Source organism: Lynx canadensis, chromosome D1 (genome assembly GCF_007474595.2).
Source record: "Lynx canadensis isolate LIC74 chromosome D1, mLynCan4.pri.v2, whole genome shotgun sequence".
NCBI lineage: Eukaryota > Metazoa > Chordata > Mammalia > Carnivora > Felidae > Lynx > Lynx canadensis.
This window is the reverse complement of record NC_044312.2, coordinates 54,763,115-54,782,959: the sequence shown is the minus strand read 5'-3', so window position 1 is coordinate 54,782,959 and position 19,845 is coordinate 54,763,115. Positions and strand designations below refer to the sequence as shown.

General features: G+C 39.0%; 1 protein-coding gene across 1 annotated transcript; it reads right to left on the bottom strand.

Moving 5' to 3' along the window:
* Positions 1-590: 590 nt before the first annotated feature.
* Positions 591-19,773, bottom strand: CLNS1A (chloride nucleotide-sensitive channel 1A). The gene is made up of 7 exons (XM_030332799.1): positions 19,546-19,773; positions 14,065-14,201; positions 10,904-11,008; positions 10,149-10,256; positions 8,865-9,038; positions 3,841-3,930; positions 591-1,330 (listed from the first exon to the last, which is right to left on the bottom strand). The coding sequence occupies exons 1-6, from the start codon at positions 19,668-19,670 to the stop codon at positions 3,863-3,865; spliced, it is 717 nt and encodes a 238-aa protein (XP_030188659.1). The 5' UTR covers positions 19,671-19,773; the 3' UTR covers positions 591-1,330; positions 3,841-3,862.
* Positions 19,774-19,845: the final 72 nt, after the last annotated feature.

Here is a 19,845-nt window from a genome sequence, read left to right as displayed (position 1 = left end):
GCTGATACAGAGAATGCCTTAGTCAAGTTCAGTTTCCATTTCCACATGGCCTTTTACTTGCCTACTGTAGCAAATTCAGTATTTCTGAGAGTCTGCTCAGAAAAAAGAAAATCAGCTTTTTCCAATCTACCATGCAGGATGACAGAAACCAAGTGAAACTGCTAACAAGAACACTGGGCTTTGTGGTCACAAACTAAAGTTTAGTCCCTAATTAGCCAAGTGATCCTGAATAGCTTTTCTATTTTAAAAGTGCTATAATGGTATAAAAAGTCCAAGTATACATCTGTAATTATAAATCAGCCTCACAAATAAATACCCTGGTGTCTGAAAACTAAAAATTGAGAGTCAGTAAGTGTAAGAAATTACCTGATCCAAGTGCAAGAAGCAGAAATCCCTTGAAATGCATTCAATCTTTGCCCTATTAAATATTTGCCAGAAACTCTAACTGTACATTTTCTTACTCATTTCATGTTTATATTCTCAACAAAAGTCAAACAAAAATAAGAACTGTTAAGACTTGTTTTTTACCAGTTTTAATTAAAAAAATTTTTTTCTCACTAATGGTTTTAGTCAAGAATGAGAGCACAATAATATAGAAAACCTAGATTTATTTGTTTGTTTATTTGTTAAAGACAAAACAATTATCCTCTGAAGTACTCTGAGGACTTCATCCCAATTTCATTTGGTTAGGGAAACCGACCTAAGAGGTTACAAATTAGAGGATATAACCTAAGAGGTTATAACAAAAGAGACTGGTGAAACATGGTGAAAGGAGTAAAAGCTAGTCAGAAGCATTTGTTAGTGGCAGTAGATGTGGCTAGAATGTTTCCCAAGAGGCTCCCTAAAGATGCCTGAATGAACTGATCTAGGCCCCAAATTAGTCAAAAGACCCTTACCCTGGGGGAGAACAAGCAGAGGCCAGGATGTGAGATCCCTTTGTCTTTGTTTTTAAAGGGTAAGGGGATCCTTAGGCTCTAAAAGGATGTATCTTAGTCTCAGCCTCCCTCCTTCCCATCCAGTCCACCTTCGTAGGCCTCCCAGGTGACAGAGACGCATATAATGAAGGCAGGAACTATAGGCCTATTCAGAGGGTACTTGCACAAAGAAAGTTTTAGCATAGATGATAAACTACAAATACCCTCTTGGTTAAGTTAATTCACCTTTGTTAATAAAGGTCATAGTCTCTTCTGCTGGTGACAACTTTTTGTCTCAGTATAGTCTGTCTCAAAAAAGAACTGGTTCAGGTAAGTTTTGGAGAAGAAAAAGACTTTCATCAACACCCACTCCACAGAAGAGGCACCAAGTTCTTTCCTACAGTTATGAGCAGAATCTGAAAAACAAAAGATTCATAGTGTTTATAATAGTAATAGTAGCTGTAATTTATTGACTTGACTAGTCAAGAGTGCCAGAGAACTTAGATATATTATATCTTAGTCTTTGCAACAATCCTGCCAGGTAGTTTATCAACCCCATTTTCAGATGAGGAAACTGAGGATTAGAGAAATTATATGCCTTTACCCAAAGGCACAGAGGCCGGCATGTGGTAGAGCTGTGATTCTACCCTGTCCCCTTCATTCCATCTCAGGCATTGAGAGGTCCTTGTTCCATTATCTTGAAATTTTTAATGGTTGCATAAACACTCTAATTATTCCTTCTCCACTCTTTAATTTCAAATGATTAAAAATTTACAGACATTGTTTGGAATTCAGGTCAATTATCCAGATGAAGAACTTGTATAAACTTTATGAATAAACTATCTCTCCACTCCAGCTGTAGCATAAAATGAATAGAAAACAAATCATCAGCTCATTAGAAAGCTTGTGGCTATTTTATGGTTATTTCACCATAAAATTACATTACAAAGAATCCTAAGAATTCTCATCAGTGAATTGCAGTAACATCTCATTTGTGTAACCATGAGTGACATAACAAACGAGTTTCTCATAATCCTTATTAATAGAGTGGTTGGTACTCTCTGAGTAGTCTATTTTTCAAGAAGAAAGATGTGAAAGCCAGAAGATCAAAAACTGTTTTCCAGTTTCAATAAAAGTAACTATGTAAGCATTACTGAACTGAAAAAGTCAACATACTATAAAGAACATGACAAGTAGAAAAGTGAGAAGGAAAGGAGACTTAAGTTGGCACCAAAAGATTTCCCATACAGTACAACAGTGAAGTACTGATATCTGGAATTGTGAGATCTGAAAATTAAAGTTAACAGAGCTGCAGCAATATGAACACAAAATTTTAGCTAACTGCCAAGAAGACAATGCTGGTTTTAGACTATATAGCTACTAATGACAGAAATAAATGCTGTGGAAATAAAAGTTAAGTATTTAAAGGAAGAGGTATAAATCACAGAACTCCTAAGACATTATTTTCTGATAGTTCCACTGGCAGCATCTGAGAGGAAAGCAGAGATTCATTACCATTTTTCATGGTTAGTATAAGAAGATATGTCCACAATGGCAATAATTTGGAAGGTAAATGGAACTGGGAAAAAGGAGGGTTCTCACAACCCACATGGATGACTCACAGTAGTATAAGAGTCAAACCAAAATATATAAATCTTGCCATATTATTACTATATACTTTAAGAAAATAAAGGACCTGGGCAAAGTAACATCTCAAAGACTGGAAGACAGACAGGATTCAAGAAAATGCCATCAGGTCAGAACTAGAAGGACATTGTGGAGGGAGAAAAGAGACAACAATTTTAACAATGTAAAAATCTTAAAGCTTAAAGGAAGGCTTACTAGGATTACTAGTCTTAGAGCTCTATATGGTATGAACTAACTATATATGACCTTCAGCTACTATCTAATACACAGTTGAGATACTCAAGCTGGCAAAGAACAATGTATTTCTCAGAGTAACATGCAGCAAAGTCATGGACAAACTTTATGCAAAGCTCTCGAGAACATGTCAGGGAAAATTGGCCGTGAGCTCTTATGTCAGTCAGGAAAAGCAGGTATGGGGGCACCTGATGGCTCAGTCAGTTGAGTGTTTGACTCTTGATTTCAGCTCAGGTCATGATCCCAGGCTCGTGGGATTGAGCCCTGCATCAGGCTCTGCATTGAGCGTGGAGCCTGCTTAGGATTCTCTCTCTCCCTCTGCCCTTCTCCCTTGTGCTCTCTCTCTCTCTCACGTACACTTTTAAAAAGAAAAGAAAAGCAGGTATGTAGCAACTTGGGAAATGACTGCTTCTGGACAACTGTACATGGACTTAACAGTTTGGCAAATCAGTCCTGAACACTAAGGTACCCAGGACCTTGGTCCTCCATTATTTTCAGAAGGACAGTGGCCAATAGAAGATTATGATTAAAAGCTTAAATGCAGTTTGGAATTACTTCTACTTCTGCCCTAAACTGAATAGCAGTGAGTTGCAGCAAATCTCTGCTTTGTTTTTTCTGATGAATGTGTTACAGTTTCAAACACAAGTGGGAAAAGATGACACACTGGGACATGATCTTACTCTGCTGCTCCCACCTGAGCCAACCAGGGAGCTCTTGATTTCTGAATAACGGGCTAATGGCCTCCTCCTGAGTTCAGTGAAGATGAGTGATTATTCTTCCATGCCTCAATGCCTAGCACTACCCAATGTCTAGCACAATGCATATACTTAATATGGGATAAGTGCTCAGTAAATGTTAACCTGAATATCGCTGTTTGCAGACCTTGATTTCTTAGGGGAAAAAACCACTTAAGTCTCAATAATTTCAGAAATGGGTAACTAACATTTTTCCAAACTGCTAATTTTATAGAGTTCTCCTGAATCAGGAAAATAAAAACTAATTATTTCACAAGATTCAGTGACAAGGGAAAAAATAAACTACTTACCCCACAGCAGCATAAATCATTTTCAGTGATCAACATCTGCATCCTCAAACTGTCCAGCAACTGTTGGCGTAGTATCTACCTCCATCCCATCTGAAGGAAAAAATCAACTGCTGAGCAACAGTCCACTGAGCTCTTCAGACAGGTAAAGGTTCAACCTACACATCACCGGAAGGAAGTTAGTGCCCTCTGTTGGTAACAACTATTTCTTTCTCTTCTGAAAAAGTAACCAGGAACAAACCAAGAAAGAAAAATGCCACCTGTACATTTAACATTTACTTTGTAAATTTTCAACATCAACACTAAAAGAACACTAGGTAAGAACTTTTGAATATGGTAAGCACCAACTGTTCACTCTTCACAGAACTGTGCTGGCTATTTACTGTGTAACTTATTACTATTAAAGGTATAAAAGTCCTATCCTTACAAAGCTTATGACATAATTTTGAGAAAAGACAACATAAGTAGAGTGAGATTCTCATTTCACAGGGAAAAAAGAGTGTCGGGGAGAGGGGAAAACCGGGAAAAAGTCCCTCTGGAAACAGCTGTTTATAGCTGCTTTCTCTACTTCCTCACCTCCCATTCACCCTTAAGTCTTTAGCCCACAACAAACTGGCTTCTGCCTGAGTCCCCTGGCATCTGGACATGAAGCTAGGCATACAAATGCAATATGTATCTAAAATTAACTCATCATTGGGGCACCTGGGTGGCTCAGTTGGTTGAGCGACGGACTTCCACCGAGGTCATGATCTCATAGTTTGTGAGTTCGAGCCCCGCGTCAGGCTCTGTGCTGAGAGCTGGGAGCCTGGAGCCTGCTTTGAATTCTGTGTCTCCCGCTCTCTCTGCCCCTCCCTGTCATGCTGTGTGTGTGTGTGTGTGTGTGTGTGTGTGTGTGTGTGTGTGTGTCTCAATAATAAATAAACATTGAAAAACAATTTTTTAAAATTAAATTAAATTAACTCATCATCTTTCCACATAGAAAGTTTCTCGGAGCACCGGGGTGGCTCAGTCGGTTAAGCGAATGACTTGGTTTCGGCTCAGGTCATGTTCTTATGGTTCATAGCCCTGTGTTGGGCTCTGGGATTGTCTCTCTCTCTACCCCTCTCTCTGCCCCTCCTGTTCACGCTGTCTCTGTCTCTCTCAAAATAAAGAAACAAACTTAAAATTAAAACATTTCTGTTGGGGCGCCTGGCTGGCTCAGTTGGTAGAGCATGTGACTCTTAATCTCAGGGTCTTGGGGTCGTGAGTTCAAGCCCCACACTGGGTGTGGAGTCTACTTAAAATAAAATAATTAAAAAAAAAAAAAAAAAAAGAAGAAATGTTTTTCTTTCCGAATAGTCTTACTAAAGGATACCTCTCACCTGTGTAATCCAGAAACTCCTACCACCTCTCTAACTTCTGTTGTTTCTCTCTCTTAAACATCTCTCAAACCTGTTAAGTCTTGTGACATTCACTGCTACTACCAAATGCAGGCCACAATCTCTCATCTAATTTAAATCATAAGCTACTTAACAGAGTTTCTCTTCTATCTTCCAGTATTTCCCTCTGCAATTAATTTTCCCTATCAGAGCCAGGATCACCTTCTGAAACAATCAAAATAAAATTCTTCACATTCTCACTGATCTAAGCATAACACTGAAATTCTTTAACACAGCTTTCAAGTTCCTTTAAGATATAGCCCAGTTCACTAATCTACCTTTACCTGTTCCTGTAACAACTCCCCTTCACACTCAGAGTTCCAGACATAAATGAACCACTTTCAGTCCCCCAGAGATGAATAATCTCTTGAACTTTTGCACATGGCTGATCCTGTTACCCACCTCTCCCCTCTACCTGTATGCAATTCCCCTTCACTCAAGTCACTTTTATTCCTCTTTCAGATCTTGGCTTGGATGTCACTTACTCCATGAAGCTTGAATCCAGAATCTCTCTCTATCCAGGCTGGGTGAAGAGTTCAAACTCTGATTCCACAGCTTCTCAAGCTTCCCCTATAACTCAATGCTATATCACAACGTACTATAACCGCCTAATTAGTTCATTTATTTTTCTCTACAGAAGAATGCCACTGATAGGAAGCCAGTAATCTCATCTCTTTTGAGCACCGTTGTATTCTCTGTACCCGGCATAGCAGTTCAATAAACACTTCTTACATAAATGAGTACATGAAGCACTGAAATACCACAAGTAGATAGGGTATATTTAAATGGCAAGGATTGAAATTTACTAAGACAGCAAATTTCAGGTGTTCTCACCACAAAAAAAGGGTAACTATATGAGGAGATACATACGTTAATCAGCTTAACTGTAGGAATTATTTCACTATATATATCAAAACATCTATGGGGCGGTTAGATGGTTCAGTCAGTTATGTGTTCAACTTCAGCTCGGGTCATGACCTCATGGTTCATGGGTTCAAGCCCTGCACTGGCCTCCGCACTCGCAGCATGGAGGCTGCTTGGGATTCTCTCTTTCTGCCATTTCCCTACACACTCTCTCTCAAAAATAAATAAACTTAAAAAATTTTTTTAAATAAAAATAAAATAAAAACATCCTGTGGCATATCTGAAATATATACAGTTGTTATTTAAAATTTTTTTAAAACAAATCAAATTTAAAAAAAGAAGTGCATAGGTCAAACTAAATAAATAAATAAATGGCAAAAAGAGTGACATGGCTACTTAGGACTTTAAAAGATGGGGAATTGTATAGGCTGAAGAAGTTTTATATATAGGCAACTCTCAATATGATAATAAGGCTTAGGAACAAAGGCCAAAATCTCATTTTAGCAAAAAGTGTTTGTGATCTTAAAATCATTTGCTATAAAGCATTAAATAAGGAATTTTACAATTAAAAAAACCCCTTCAGTGATGAAAGCCTTTTCAATGTCTAAGGACACCCTCCCATCAATCACTGTAATAAAAAAAAAAGTAACATCTTGGGGTGCCTGGGTGGCTTAGTTGGTTAAGTGTCCAACTCTTAATCTCAGCTCAGGTCTTGATCTCAGGGTTGTGAGTTAAAGCCCCACAGTGGGCTCCATGCTGGGCATGAAGCCTACTTTAAGAGAAAAAAAGGTAAGATCTTGAATTCTTTCAGCCAAGAGTTTGGTAGAGCACTAGAAATCATCTGAACCATCTCACCCTACAGCCTATGTTAGAGGCTCACCAACTAGGATTTAAAATAGAGAGAATACACAAGGAGTAACAGTGTGACCCAAAGCCTAAACTTTTCCAAATTAAAATATCCCAGACTTCAGGACCCCCAGGTCAACATGCTATGTGCATGAGGATATTGATCACAACATTATGACAGAAACTTACATGTACCACTGAAAGAAAAATTATGCTCTCTTTAAGAATGTTCTGCATCACTAAAAATTAGAAGTGGTAAGACTCTATAGCAACACAAAATACCAGTATATATTAAATACAAGTAAGATGCAAGAAATGCTTATAACAGGGCCTGGTATATTCTTTTTCCATATTAGCTCATTTAATCCTCTTACCACCTATTAGCTATTTGACCTCAGGCAAGTTATATGATCTTTTTGCGCTTCAGTTTCTTCACCTGTAAAATAGGGATCACAATGGCATTCTTGGAAGGATTAAATGAGTACATATGTGTCATGTGCTCAAATCAGGGTCTGGTACATACGAGCAGTACCTGAATGTTCTATTGAGAGTAGTAGGAACAACACTGGAGGTATTTGGGGCAAAGGCAAAGTTGAGGTGACCACAGAGTGTTCTCAAGATTAACATGGCACAGTGAGCTGGAGGCAAGGATGATCGAGGCAAAGGATCTACTACTATAAATCCAGCGTGAGAAGACAAGGGCCTAGGATTGAAGGGTAACAGTAATAGCAAGGAACTATGAAAGTCATTTATTTTATTAATGTTTATTTATTTGTGAGAGAGAGAGAGAGAGCGAGAGAGCGAGCGTGGAGGAAGGGCAGAGAGAGGGAAATCCGAAGTGGGCTCCCGGCTCTGAGCTGTCAGCACAGAGCCCCACGTGGGGCTCGAACTCACAAACCGTGAGATCATGACTGAGCTGAAGTCAGACGCTTAACCGACTGAGCTACCCGGGCGCCCCATTTTTGGTTTTTTTTGTTTTTTAATGTTTATTTATTGAAAGTCATTTAAATGAAAAATCCATGGATCTCAGTATTGCACTAGAGCAAGGAATAAGAAGTAAAGGCTGCACCAAAAGAATACTTCAATATTCTGACTGAAATAGGCACTCAGAAAAGCAAACCAGTCTAACAGGGGAAATATTTACAAAGAAGCTTACAAAGTAGAGACAACTGAAACAAATTTGAAAGCCTCTTGATTAAGGTCCAGAAATTTGTCACAAAACAAGAACCCAAGTGTACTGAATGCTGCCTAGCCCTTTAAATCAAGTGAATATCCTAGTTTTGCATATAATCACATAGGAATTCATTTTAAAAATAAAAATAGGGGCGCCTGGGTGGCGCAGTTGGTTAAGCGTCCGACTTCAGCCAGGTCACGATCTCGCGGTCTGTGGGTTCGAGCCCCGCGTCGGGCTCTGGGCTGATGGCTCGGAGCCTGGAGCCTGTTTCTGATACTGTGTCTCCCTCTCTCTCTGCCCCTCCCCTGTTCATGCTCTGTCTCTCTCTGTCCCAAAAATAAATACACGTTGAAAAAAAAAAATTAAAAAAAAAAAAAATAAATAATAAAAATAAAAATAAAAATAGCAGCACTGATATGTACACACACATATATATACACACAAGCAAACAAGACTGGAATGATATGCAACAGAAAAATTAATGTCTTTCAATTATAATTACACTTGATTTTTCATTTCTTCTTTGCCTGTGAAAAACATTTAAAAATGTTTTGACTGTGAACAGACTATTTTTGTAGTTGGGGGAAAAAACTAAAAAAGTTGCACAAGTCTGAGATTTTTCTGTCTTAACAGTTTCCAAAAGAACGTGTATATCTCTCCATAGCTTCCCTCATTGCCCAAATGACCATCTGACTATTCACACTGAAAGAAAGAAGGATACTCACCTTCATAATCTCTTATTGAATCTTCTGTCCGAACTCCAGCCATGTTGTATTGGCTGCTCACAGACTGAGAAAGCATTCCTTCTAATCTCTCCAATGTGGCTTGGCCTTCTGCTGTTAAATGGGACAATCCTTCTTCATAGGTGTAAAATGTAGGGATGTCTCCCTGCCCTTGTTCTAAAAAAATAAAATGCTTTTAAACTATTAAAGAACAATTAGAAAAAAATGGATAATCAATAATGCATTTATTGAAGATAGGTACAGATTAAAAAGGCTTCCAGGAAAATATTTTTCAATATTCGTTTAATACACATATGTAGGTCATCTGTTGAAAACAGAAATACAAAGAAAATGTATCTACCCTCTAGGATGAGAAGGGATTCCAAAAGATAATGCGTCAGTAAACAGCAATTCTTTAAAAAATCAAATGTCCAGGCACTAGAAGGCAAAGAGGATGTTCCTAAGGCAAAGAGTCTTATGTTATCCTGAGGTAGGAATCTTATAGATGAGTGCAAATTAATTTGGTATTAATTTGTACTGATGGTTCTTTCGGGATTAAAATATATGCTCCTTTTAAAAACTCAGAAATTCTGGCAAATATAAAAAGGATAAAAAAATAAAATCACTAAAAAATCTCAGTGAAGATGGGAATGTATTCAGATATATGAAGGAGAATTCCAGAACCAAGTTTATCTCAGGCCAGGAAGTGGCTACACATGGAGGAAAGGGCCTTGGACAGCCAGATCGGTGGAGATGAGAGCAGTGGGGAAAAAGAAAACAGAACAGCAAGCACCTCAAGTTACATGAATCTACCAGGCTAGCGATTGCATTCTGGTCTGGGGAGGCAAAGAAAAATGCTCTTAGATAAGTGAAATATGGTTCTGGGGGGAAAAATGACTTGGGAAATAAGCTGTTTGAAGGAGTATATTAAGGGAAGATGTAAGTAATACAGGCTTCAAGTGGTGGAGGGAGAAAGCTTATTCTTTGGGAGCATCCGCATCAACTTAAAAGACTCTCCCAACCCCAACTTTCCTATCTACCATTTCCTTTCCTTCCATTTATCTCTATCCATTTTCTGACCCCAATAATATCTGCTTTCTACCCTTAAGCTTGGAAATTCCACAGTTTTTCCAAGTTGACTTTGACATGAATTGTGCCATTCACTTTTATTAATAACCACACTATCTGGGTATTTAATAGAGATCTAAAGAACTATAATCTCATACCTGTAGTACAAACGAATGCTTAAAATGAAACACCACATTAAAAAAAATCCATTTCACTAACCATGTGCTTCCACATCATATTCTTCTCCATCGTAATCATCTGAATCTTCATCCTCAGGATCTGGATGCAAAGCCTGGCATTCACACATTGCAGTGAACATTGCCTCCACTGAACAAGGAAATTAAATTGTAATAAACATTCTTTTCTGGCCTGTGTACAGTAAAATTTTAGTAATATAACCACAGTCCAAATAAATTCAATGAGTAGACAAGAAATATACCAGAATCACACTATTTACAAAACCTGCCAAATTCCAAGGAGATCAATCTTGAAAAGTGCTTGATGGCAATGGACAAGTTACAAAATAAGAGTTCATTTCAAGATAATGTTGAGATCTCTTCATGCCTGGCTGGATTTTCTGAGAAAAAGAGCCAAAGTCCTGGTCAGACTGCTGCTAAATCAGGGTGAAGCCCCTTTCAGTTAATAGGGCTCTTTCCAGCTATCCTTGCATCATTCACTTTGGAATCGCCAGGACTCCTTGCCCTCTATCTGGTAAGATTCAAAGTCAACAGCATCATGTCAATAAAAATAACCAGATTTCTCCATTCACAAAACACACCAAATAATATGGTGTCTCCTATGCTCTCACTACATTTACAGTCTTCAATATTAATAGGTATCGGGTCCTCAGTGATATGATAGATGTTAAAATGAAGAAAAGGCAATAGAACAGAGGTAATGAGGGTAAAGGTAAATGGGGTGTGGGGAGTATTTGATACATAAAGGGAAAAGAATCAATTCTATAGAATACTCACATGCTGACTTATCATTAGGCACAAATCTAAATTCAGCAATAGGTTCAACATCATCATCACTGTCGTCTTCTTCTTCTTCCTCAGCAACAGATTCTTTTGATTCCTCTAGAAAGGGAATAAAAATAACTTTTTAAATCATGTTTAGGGGTGCCTGGGTGGCTCAGTCGGTTAAGTGTCTGACTCTTGATTTTGGCTAAGGTCATGATCTCACTGTTCCTGAGATCGAGCCCCATGTAGGGCTCTGTGCTGTCGGCGTGAAGCCTGCTTGGGATCCTTTCTCTCCCTCTATCTGTGACCCCTCCCCCCACTCATGCACAAGCACTTTCTCTCTTTGTCAAAATATATAAACACTTATTTATATTTTTATTTTTTTTAATGTTTGTTTATTTTTGAGAAAACACCAGCAGGGGAGGGGCAGAGAGAGAGGGGGAAAGAGGATCTGAAATGGGCTCCGTGCTGACAGCAGAGAGTCCAATGCAGGTCTTGAACTCACAAACCTTGAGATCATGACCTGAGCCGAAGTTGGATGCTCAACCAAGTGAACTATCCAGGAACCCCCATAAATAAAATATTTAAATTTGTTCACTTGTTTTGGAAAAAAAAGAAGCCTAAAATAATTTCTTAAAGGATGTTTACTGATGTATCAAATAGTGCAATTGTTTTTACATCAAATGATAAGAACATGGTTATTTTAGAACTAAAAGACTGTGGACTGCCTTTCTGATCTAGTCACACTGTACTTCACTGAGCCCTAGGGACTCTAAGCTTCCTTCGAGGTCATGGTGGGGGTGAGGAGACCCAAACAGTCAGGCCTCTAACTAGTATAGTTCTATTGTTACCGGTTTCTTTTACCTTTCGCCATGAACCAAAGGGTTCAGTAGCAGTTTGTAATCCACTGATGTGATTTATCACTAATAATTTACAGGTGAGAAAACTAAGGCCCATACAAGTTAACTAATCCAACAGATAAATTACCAAAGTCTATAGGAAAAAAAATACAAATGTTCAATAAAGAGAACTAGAACATGATGCTGGTAGAAGGAGAAATTGCTACAACTATGCTGGAGGTATGTATATCCTACTACCCAACAATTCCTCATCTAAGTATATATTATGTACACAAGGAGTTTGTACATAAATGTTTATTGAAGTACTATATGTACTAGTGAAAATTTAAAAAATAAATGTTGATAATAAAAAGAAAACAGATGTATTGTTATCTGGTCATATTTTATACATGGACTGCAATTTAAAAGAACAAATATTTATATGTATCAAAATGCACAGAGGGGTGTCTGACTCAGTTAAGCGACCAACTCTCATTTTCGGCTCAAGTCATGATCTCACAGTTGTGAGATTGAGCCCTGCATCGGGCTCTGCACTAACACCTTGAGATTCTCTTTCTCCCTCTCTCTCTCTCAAAACTAAATATAATAACATTAAAAAAAATGCACAGATTAAATAATGTAACTGGGTGAAAAAACTAGTTCCAGAATATATATAAATAATACCACTTACAAATTAAAATTTTAAACACAAAATAAAATCATTACATTGCCTATGGATTTGTACATATTCAGTAAAAATCTAAAAACTTAGAAGGGAAGGACACATACCACCTTTAGGATAATGTTTAACTCGGGAGACAGAGTAGGAAACAAAATGGGGAAGGTACGAAAAGGATTCCAACAGTACTAATACTGTCTTATTTCTTTAAAAGTTATGAAAAAAATGTTAGAATTTATGCTAAATAATAAATATTGAAAAATTTTATTACTCTCTGCACATTTCAATGTTTAAATTATTTTGTAATTTAAAAAATCATGGGGCGCCTGGGTGGCTCAGCCAGTTGGGCGTCTGACTTCAGCTCAGGTCATGATCTCACAGCTCGTTGAGTTCGAGCCCCGCGTCAGGCTCTGTGCTGACAGCTAGGAGCCTGCAGCCTGCTTCAAATTCTGTGCCTCCCTCTCTCTCTGCCCCAACCTACTCGTATTCCGCCTCTGTCTCTCTCAAAAATAAATAAACACAAAAAAAATTAAAAAAAAAAAATCATGTCAGGAGTGCCTGGTTGGTTCAGTGTGTGGAGCATGCAACTCTTGGTCTTGGGGCTTTAAGTTCAAGCCCCACATCGGGTGTAAAGATTACTTAATAAAATCTTGGGGTGCCTCAGTCGGTTGAGTGTCCCACTTCAGCTCAGGTCATGATCTTACAGTTCGTGAGTTTGAGCCCTGCATCAGGCTCTGTGCTGACAGCTCAGAGCATGGAGCCTGCTTCAGATTCTGTATGTCTCTCTCTCTGCCCCTCCCCTGCTCCACTGTCTCTCTCTCTCAAAAATAAATAAACAAAAAACAATAATAATAAAGTCAAACTAACACAATATAGTATAAAACTTTTCATTTACACTTACAAAAATTAACAAGTTTTAATTTCGTCCCTAATTTGTTTCTTGTTTGGAATTCTTACAATCTATTGTCCACAACCCCCCAAATGGATTTTCTTCTCTTTCTTACACCTTCTTTCATCACCTTCACTAGATTTTTATGAACCTTTGTAAGGATCTCCAACAGCAAAAAACTTGGGAATCTTGTACCACAGGACTTTTCAACCTTGGCACTACGAACACTTGGACTGGGTAATTTCTGGTTGTGGGAGGCTGTCCTGTGCCATGTGGGATCTCTGGCCTCTAAACTACTAGATGCCAGTAGCACTCCTCCCCTTTGCCAGTCATGAAAATCAAAATGTCATTGCGTAATGGGGCCAGGGGGACACAACTCTGTCTGCCACTTAGAACCACTTCTGTAATAAAATGAAACAAAAAAAACCCAGCTTCTACACTAAACTCATGGAAGCACAAAGTATATGATCCAAGCCTCTAAGGATGCCAAATATAAATGCCTTTACAAAAACAAAGAATAAACAGTTAAATGCAAGAGGAAAAATTAGAAATATAAATCCACAATAACTGAATAATTCTAAATGCAAACATATAGAAGGTAAAAAACCAGTGCCCAAATTATTTTACTGAGCTGAAATTTTGCTTAATAAACTATTATCCAAAATAGGTCAATCGTTTGAATATTATCTTATGATCAAAGACTGCTTTTTAAATATATGTAATATTCTCCCAAAGGAAGCTCAAGATTAAATTACACCATACATACCTCCAAATTTGGCATTCACCATAACATACAAATGCTCTCGTGGATAGGCATTTAGGTCCCTGGACACCGCATGCAAGCTAATAGCGGGGTATTCCAGTGAGAATCCTAATCCAGAGCCATCTAACCAAGACAGGCGGCTGAAAAACACGTATAAGGAAGATGATTTTAAGAAATCAAACCTTAATTTAAGCCTAAAGTTTATAAAGGTTCATCTTGGACACTTTATGCATGTGAAATAAATTCAAGCTTGGTGTTTAGAAATATTCCTAAAATAAAATTCAGCAGCAGGAACTGAATTTCTTTAAAACGAGAACTGTTAAGTTCTCTCCTCTAGGTAAAAATTCAAAGAGTTGAAATGTAATTTCTTAAGTCACATGTGTTTCTATGCGTTCCTTCTGGTTGTATCTGGAATGTCTTCTGGTGCCTTCCTTTTGCAAATCCTCTTCAATTGGTTAAGTCCCAGCTCCTCCTTGAGCCCTCCTCCAGTTACTCCTGTCCATAATGATCTTTTTCTGAACTGCACTTATGTCCAATAATACGCCACTGAGCACTTAACTCCGTGGCAATGAATCTCATATGTACCCTGACAGAATGTGAGCTATGACAGAATGTGTCATATTTCTTTATGTCACATTCTTCAAAACCACTAGCATAGTGTTCAGCATGTAAGTATGCAATAAACACTTGGGAATCACTAATTTCTCCACTAACCCTACATTAAATGGTGAATACATAAAATGGCTGTAATCAAACTTACCACTAGTTAGAAAATACTTATCCCACGGAAAGACTGTATGAAGCCTTTCATTTATTCTGTAGCTTTAAAAGAAAGCTACAAATAAGCAAGGTCTAGTTTTCCCTCAAAAATGGCCAAAAGGAAATATTTTATTGGTATAATAAAGGAAACATATCACCAAAATCAGTATATTGAATTTTGAGTAAAGGCAGGATAATTTTTTGGCAATACTTCACCCATCTGGAGCTGCACCACTTAGCAGGGGAAAAAAAAAAAAAAAAAAAGGAGCAAAAGATCCTTAAGAAACCACACAGAAAAATGTTAATGCGATAAAAGTTAATGCAATATACTGGTTGCCCAGGGCTGGAGGGAAATACAGATTAACTGCTAACAAGTGCCAGTTTCTTAAGGGGTGATGAAAATACTCTAAAATCGATTGTGGTGATGGTTGCACAGCTCTGCAAAGAGACTAACAACCCCTGAACTGTATACTATGTAGATTATCTCAATAAAGCTTTTATTAAAAAAAAAATAATAATAATAAATGACAATAATGCCCCCACATCTTCTATTTCCTATACAATTTTTACAAGCCTGGTTGTTCAACTTCTAACCAAGCAAAAACAAATACAATAAATGAACCTAGGACTCCCTTGGGCAAGAACAATGACAGTGCAGCAGTCTGAGATCATGCACATTTCCATCCAACATGCTTAGCAAAAAGGAAAGGAAAGGAAAAAGGAAACCTGGGAGTCTTAAAATCATAAATCTTAAGAAGCTTAAAAAGGTAAAAGCTCTAGAAATGATTTTCTAGAATGATTCATCCCATTAGTTCCAAAGAAATAGATTTTGTTTTTGTAATTAGATTGTGGTGCTGTATGTGCCTTTCCTGTCCACTGCTTTTCTCTTTAAGGAAGATGCAGATGAAATAGTGCTCCTATCAAAGAAGTATTACCAGTCCCTTACTAAAACTCTATTATTTTAAGCAAATAAACTCCCTTTCCTCACCTCAACAATCCCCCAGAAATTATCACAATAAGGAAAGTAGTGCTCCAAATTTGGGTGTCCAAAATGATTTCAAATATTTAGAGCCACAAAATTTTAATGACTCAATTAGCAGATGGAAAAACTGAAATATAAAACAGACTCAGTGCCTATCAAATTATGGTCTTTATTTTAAAAAGCACATAATAATTGCTCTGTAGTTCCTTATACTTGGACATGGATATGCACTCTACAGAAGAGAAGCCAAATTCCACTTAAAAGAAACATTTACTCTGATCACTATGTTCTTACTCACTTTTCACATATTCTAGAAGAAAAGGTCATGATCTCACGGTTCAAAGATTCGAGCCCCACGTCGGGCTCTGTGCTGACAGCTCAGAGCCTGGAGCCTGCTTCGGATTCTGTGTCTCCCTCTCTCTCTGCCCCTCTCCTGCTCTGTCTCTCTTGGTTTCTCAAAAATAAATTAAAAAAACATTAAAAAAATTTTTTTAATAAAAAAAGACAGTAAATGCAAAGGAATGTTTTGCTAATTTCCAATGCTTTTGGAAATATGATCATAAAGTATGCCTTTATTCCTGGCATGAGGTGAAAAACAGGATACAAACATAAAAGAGCAAAGTCTTGAATTTGGGATGACTTATTTATCTGATTTAAAATTAACTTTGGCAGGGCGCCTGGGTGGCTCAGTCGGTTAAGCGTCCAACTTCAGCTCAGGTCATGATTTCACGGTTCGTGAGTTCAAGCCCTGCGTCAGGCTCTGTGCTGACAGCTCAGAGCCTGGAGCCTGCTTCCATTCTGTGTCTCCCTCTCTCTCTGCCCCTTCCCTGCTCATGCTCTGTCTCTCTCTGTCTCAAAAATAAATAAACACCTAAAAAAAATTTTTTTTTTAAATTAACTTTGGCATAAAATATAAAATATAATTTAATTACATACTTTATTTTACCTGTTTAAAATGATCCATTTTGAATGATTCATGCCTCTGATCTCTTCCTTACTTAGGTAAAAAAGTCAACTTCCTATGAAAACTAAACTTTGAAAATAAGCTTGAGAGTTCCATATCTCTCAGTACACATCTGAGAAACTACCTAAAACCAAATAAGACCCTACGCCTCTTTGCCTAAAATCCTAAAATAATTTTCCCAAAGCCCCTGGGCTATAAAGCCAAGCTCATGGAACATGGCTCTCTTCTTCTCCATCCTGATTATTTTTCCACTCTTTTCCACTTATTCATTCAGACGAAGAACTGCTAGATGGTATGGGTGTGTGTGTGTGTTTCATATCCTGGCACACACAATATGGTTTCTCACTCTTGCCTCTGAGCATCCTTTTTCTTATTTACTTTTCCCCTTAGTCCACCTCATTCACTCGGCTAACTGTTAACCCTCATTTGTCAAATCTTCTAGTGAACCTTCCCAGTTTGTTGAGGCCTTGATTCTTCTATCAAAACTTGGAAATGCTAGGTAGGAAAGAACAAAAAAGTGGAAAGAGACCAAGGAGGTAATGCCAACCATGAGTAAAAAGGGATGAACGTAGGTGTTCATGGTACTCATAATACTCCATTCTTAACCTAGCTGGTGGACATACACAGGTTGGTTTAATTATAATTCTTTAAACCATCCATATACAATGTATATTCTTTGCTGTATGTATATTTTACAAAAATACTTTCTTAAAGAAGAGATTTATTAGTGAAAAGCTGAAATCAAAGTTTTTTAAACATAGAAGAGCTTAAAAGGAGTTTGTACTTCTTCAGTGCGATAACTGTATTGTGGTTATATAGAATGTCCTTGTTCTTAGGAGATTTTTGCTAAAGTATTTACAGTTGATGTGACAACATGTCTGCAACTCTCAAATAGCTCAGAAAAAAGATAAATGTGGTAAAATGTTAACAATTTATGAATCTTTGTGTTAATTAACAACACTTGCAATTTTTCTTTAGGTTTGAAGTTTTTCAAAATGAAAAGACAAGCACAGGACCTTGTCTTCCTTCCCTAAACAGTAGTTATATTACAGGAAGCGTCAATACACAGAGAAGCCATGGAGAAAAAGGGATGGTGTAGGGGATAGCAATGTACCTGTGCTGCACTCCCCACCACTTAAAAGAAACTGCTCTCCCAACATCGTTAAAGATCTCCTTGCCACTACCCAAGAGACACTTTTCAGGTTTTATTTGACTGCTCCTCCCTCTTGTCTATTCTCAAGTCTCTCCTTCCATAACCTACCTCTTAATGCAAATGTGTCCCCAAGGTTCTATACTTGGCCCTCTTCTCTTCTGGGGTATCTAACCTATCCCCCATGAGTATATACTAACCTTTATATTAATGATTTCCAAATCTCTATCTTTAATACCACTCTCTCGGGGCGTCTGGGTGGCTCAGTCGGTTGAGCGCCTGACTTCAGCTCAGGTCATGATCTCAAGAACACTCCATGAGTTTGAGCCCCGCATCGGGCTCTGTGCTGACAGCTCAGAGCCTGGAGCCTGCTTCAGATTCTGTGTCTCCCTCTCTCTGCCCCTCCCCTGCTCATGGTCTGTCTCTCTCTCTCAAAAATAAAAACATTAAAAAAAAAAAAAACCCACTCTCTCCAGAAACACACTCTTATTATACCCAACTAAGCACACATGCCAAGACCAAACTCTAATCTGCACCTCACCCCAAACTTACTTTTCCTCCCATCTGTATTTCCTATCTCAGTAATTGGTCAAAAGCCTAAGCTTTGCTCAGGGCTTACATTTCCCTCAAACCAAGGGTTCTTTACATATTTTTTGTTCCCTCTGTGGTAGGCAGAAATATGCCTCCCTCATGACCTTCATCCCCTGGTGGCAAGCCTATGAATACATTTGTTACCCAGCGAAAGAAACCCTGTGTATGCAATTAAGGTTACTAGTCAGTTGACAACAGAACTGGATATTCTGTGTGATACAAGGTAATCACACGAGCTCTTAAAAGGAGAGAATTTTCCCTGGCTGTAGACAAAAGTGATACAGTAGCAGAAGTCAGACAAATTTGAAGGACAGAAAACATTTAATGTGTCATTGTTGGCTTGATGATGAATGGAACCATGCATCAAGGAAAGGGGTCCTCAGTCCTACAACTGGTATTTTAGACATGTCTGTAAAAGTCCAGTGCTCCAAATGGCTGAATAAACGGGTAATTCCTTCTAGGAATGGAAATGGGAGTCAGAAATGGGAAAAAAACGAGAGATGGGAGTCTGGTCCCTCTAGATATGACCCCCAACTTGAATGGGAATGAGGATGTTCCTCTCCCCACCCACACCTACAGAAAAAAAAAGCTATACTCCTTAACCAGACTTTCAAAATCCTCCACAATCCGCTCCAAACCTACATAACTTGCCCAGAGCAACACCTCCCGCACCTTTTCACAGAAAAGACCATGCACATCGATGATCCTCACTTAGGGGCTGGAAACTCAAACACCTTAAAAGGAGACCTTGAGTCAAGAACAACGCACGCACCAGACCTCGGGAAGACAGGCCGTCAAGAAGCCTAATGATGAGAGAACTCCGGGTGAAGAAGAGAGGAAGGCTCGGGAGAAGAGGACGCCCGAACAATCGAGTCTTCGCCCCGTCAGAGGCCTCTCCGAGGCGACCCGGGGCACGCGCTCCGCCTCGCAGCAGTCCCCGAGGTCGCGGTCTCGCCCCCGCCCCGCCACTCAGCCCGCGCCAGCAGAAACAAGGCGGCGCACAGAAAGCCGGCATTGGGGAACAGGGACCCTGCCTACCTCTCAGCGATGTAAAGGGTGCCGGTGCCGAGGCCCTTGCCGTTCAGCACAGCCTCGGTCTCTGGCTGCTGCTGCCGGAGCCCCTCAGCCGAGCCGGGCGGCGGGAAACTTTTGAGGAAGCTCATTGCACCAGGGAGCGCGGAGACACAGGCCGGGAGCAAGCTGAAGAACCACCGCTCCAGCAGCTCACCTCGCCTCGCCTCGCCTCGCCTCGCCCCGCCCCGGAAGCGGTGGCGATCACCCCGGAAGAGCAACTTAGTCCGCACCGGAATTTGAGCCCCGTCCACCCGAGAGAGAGAC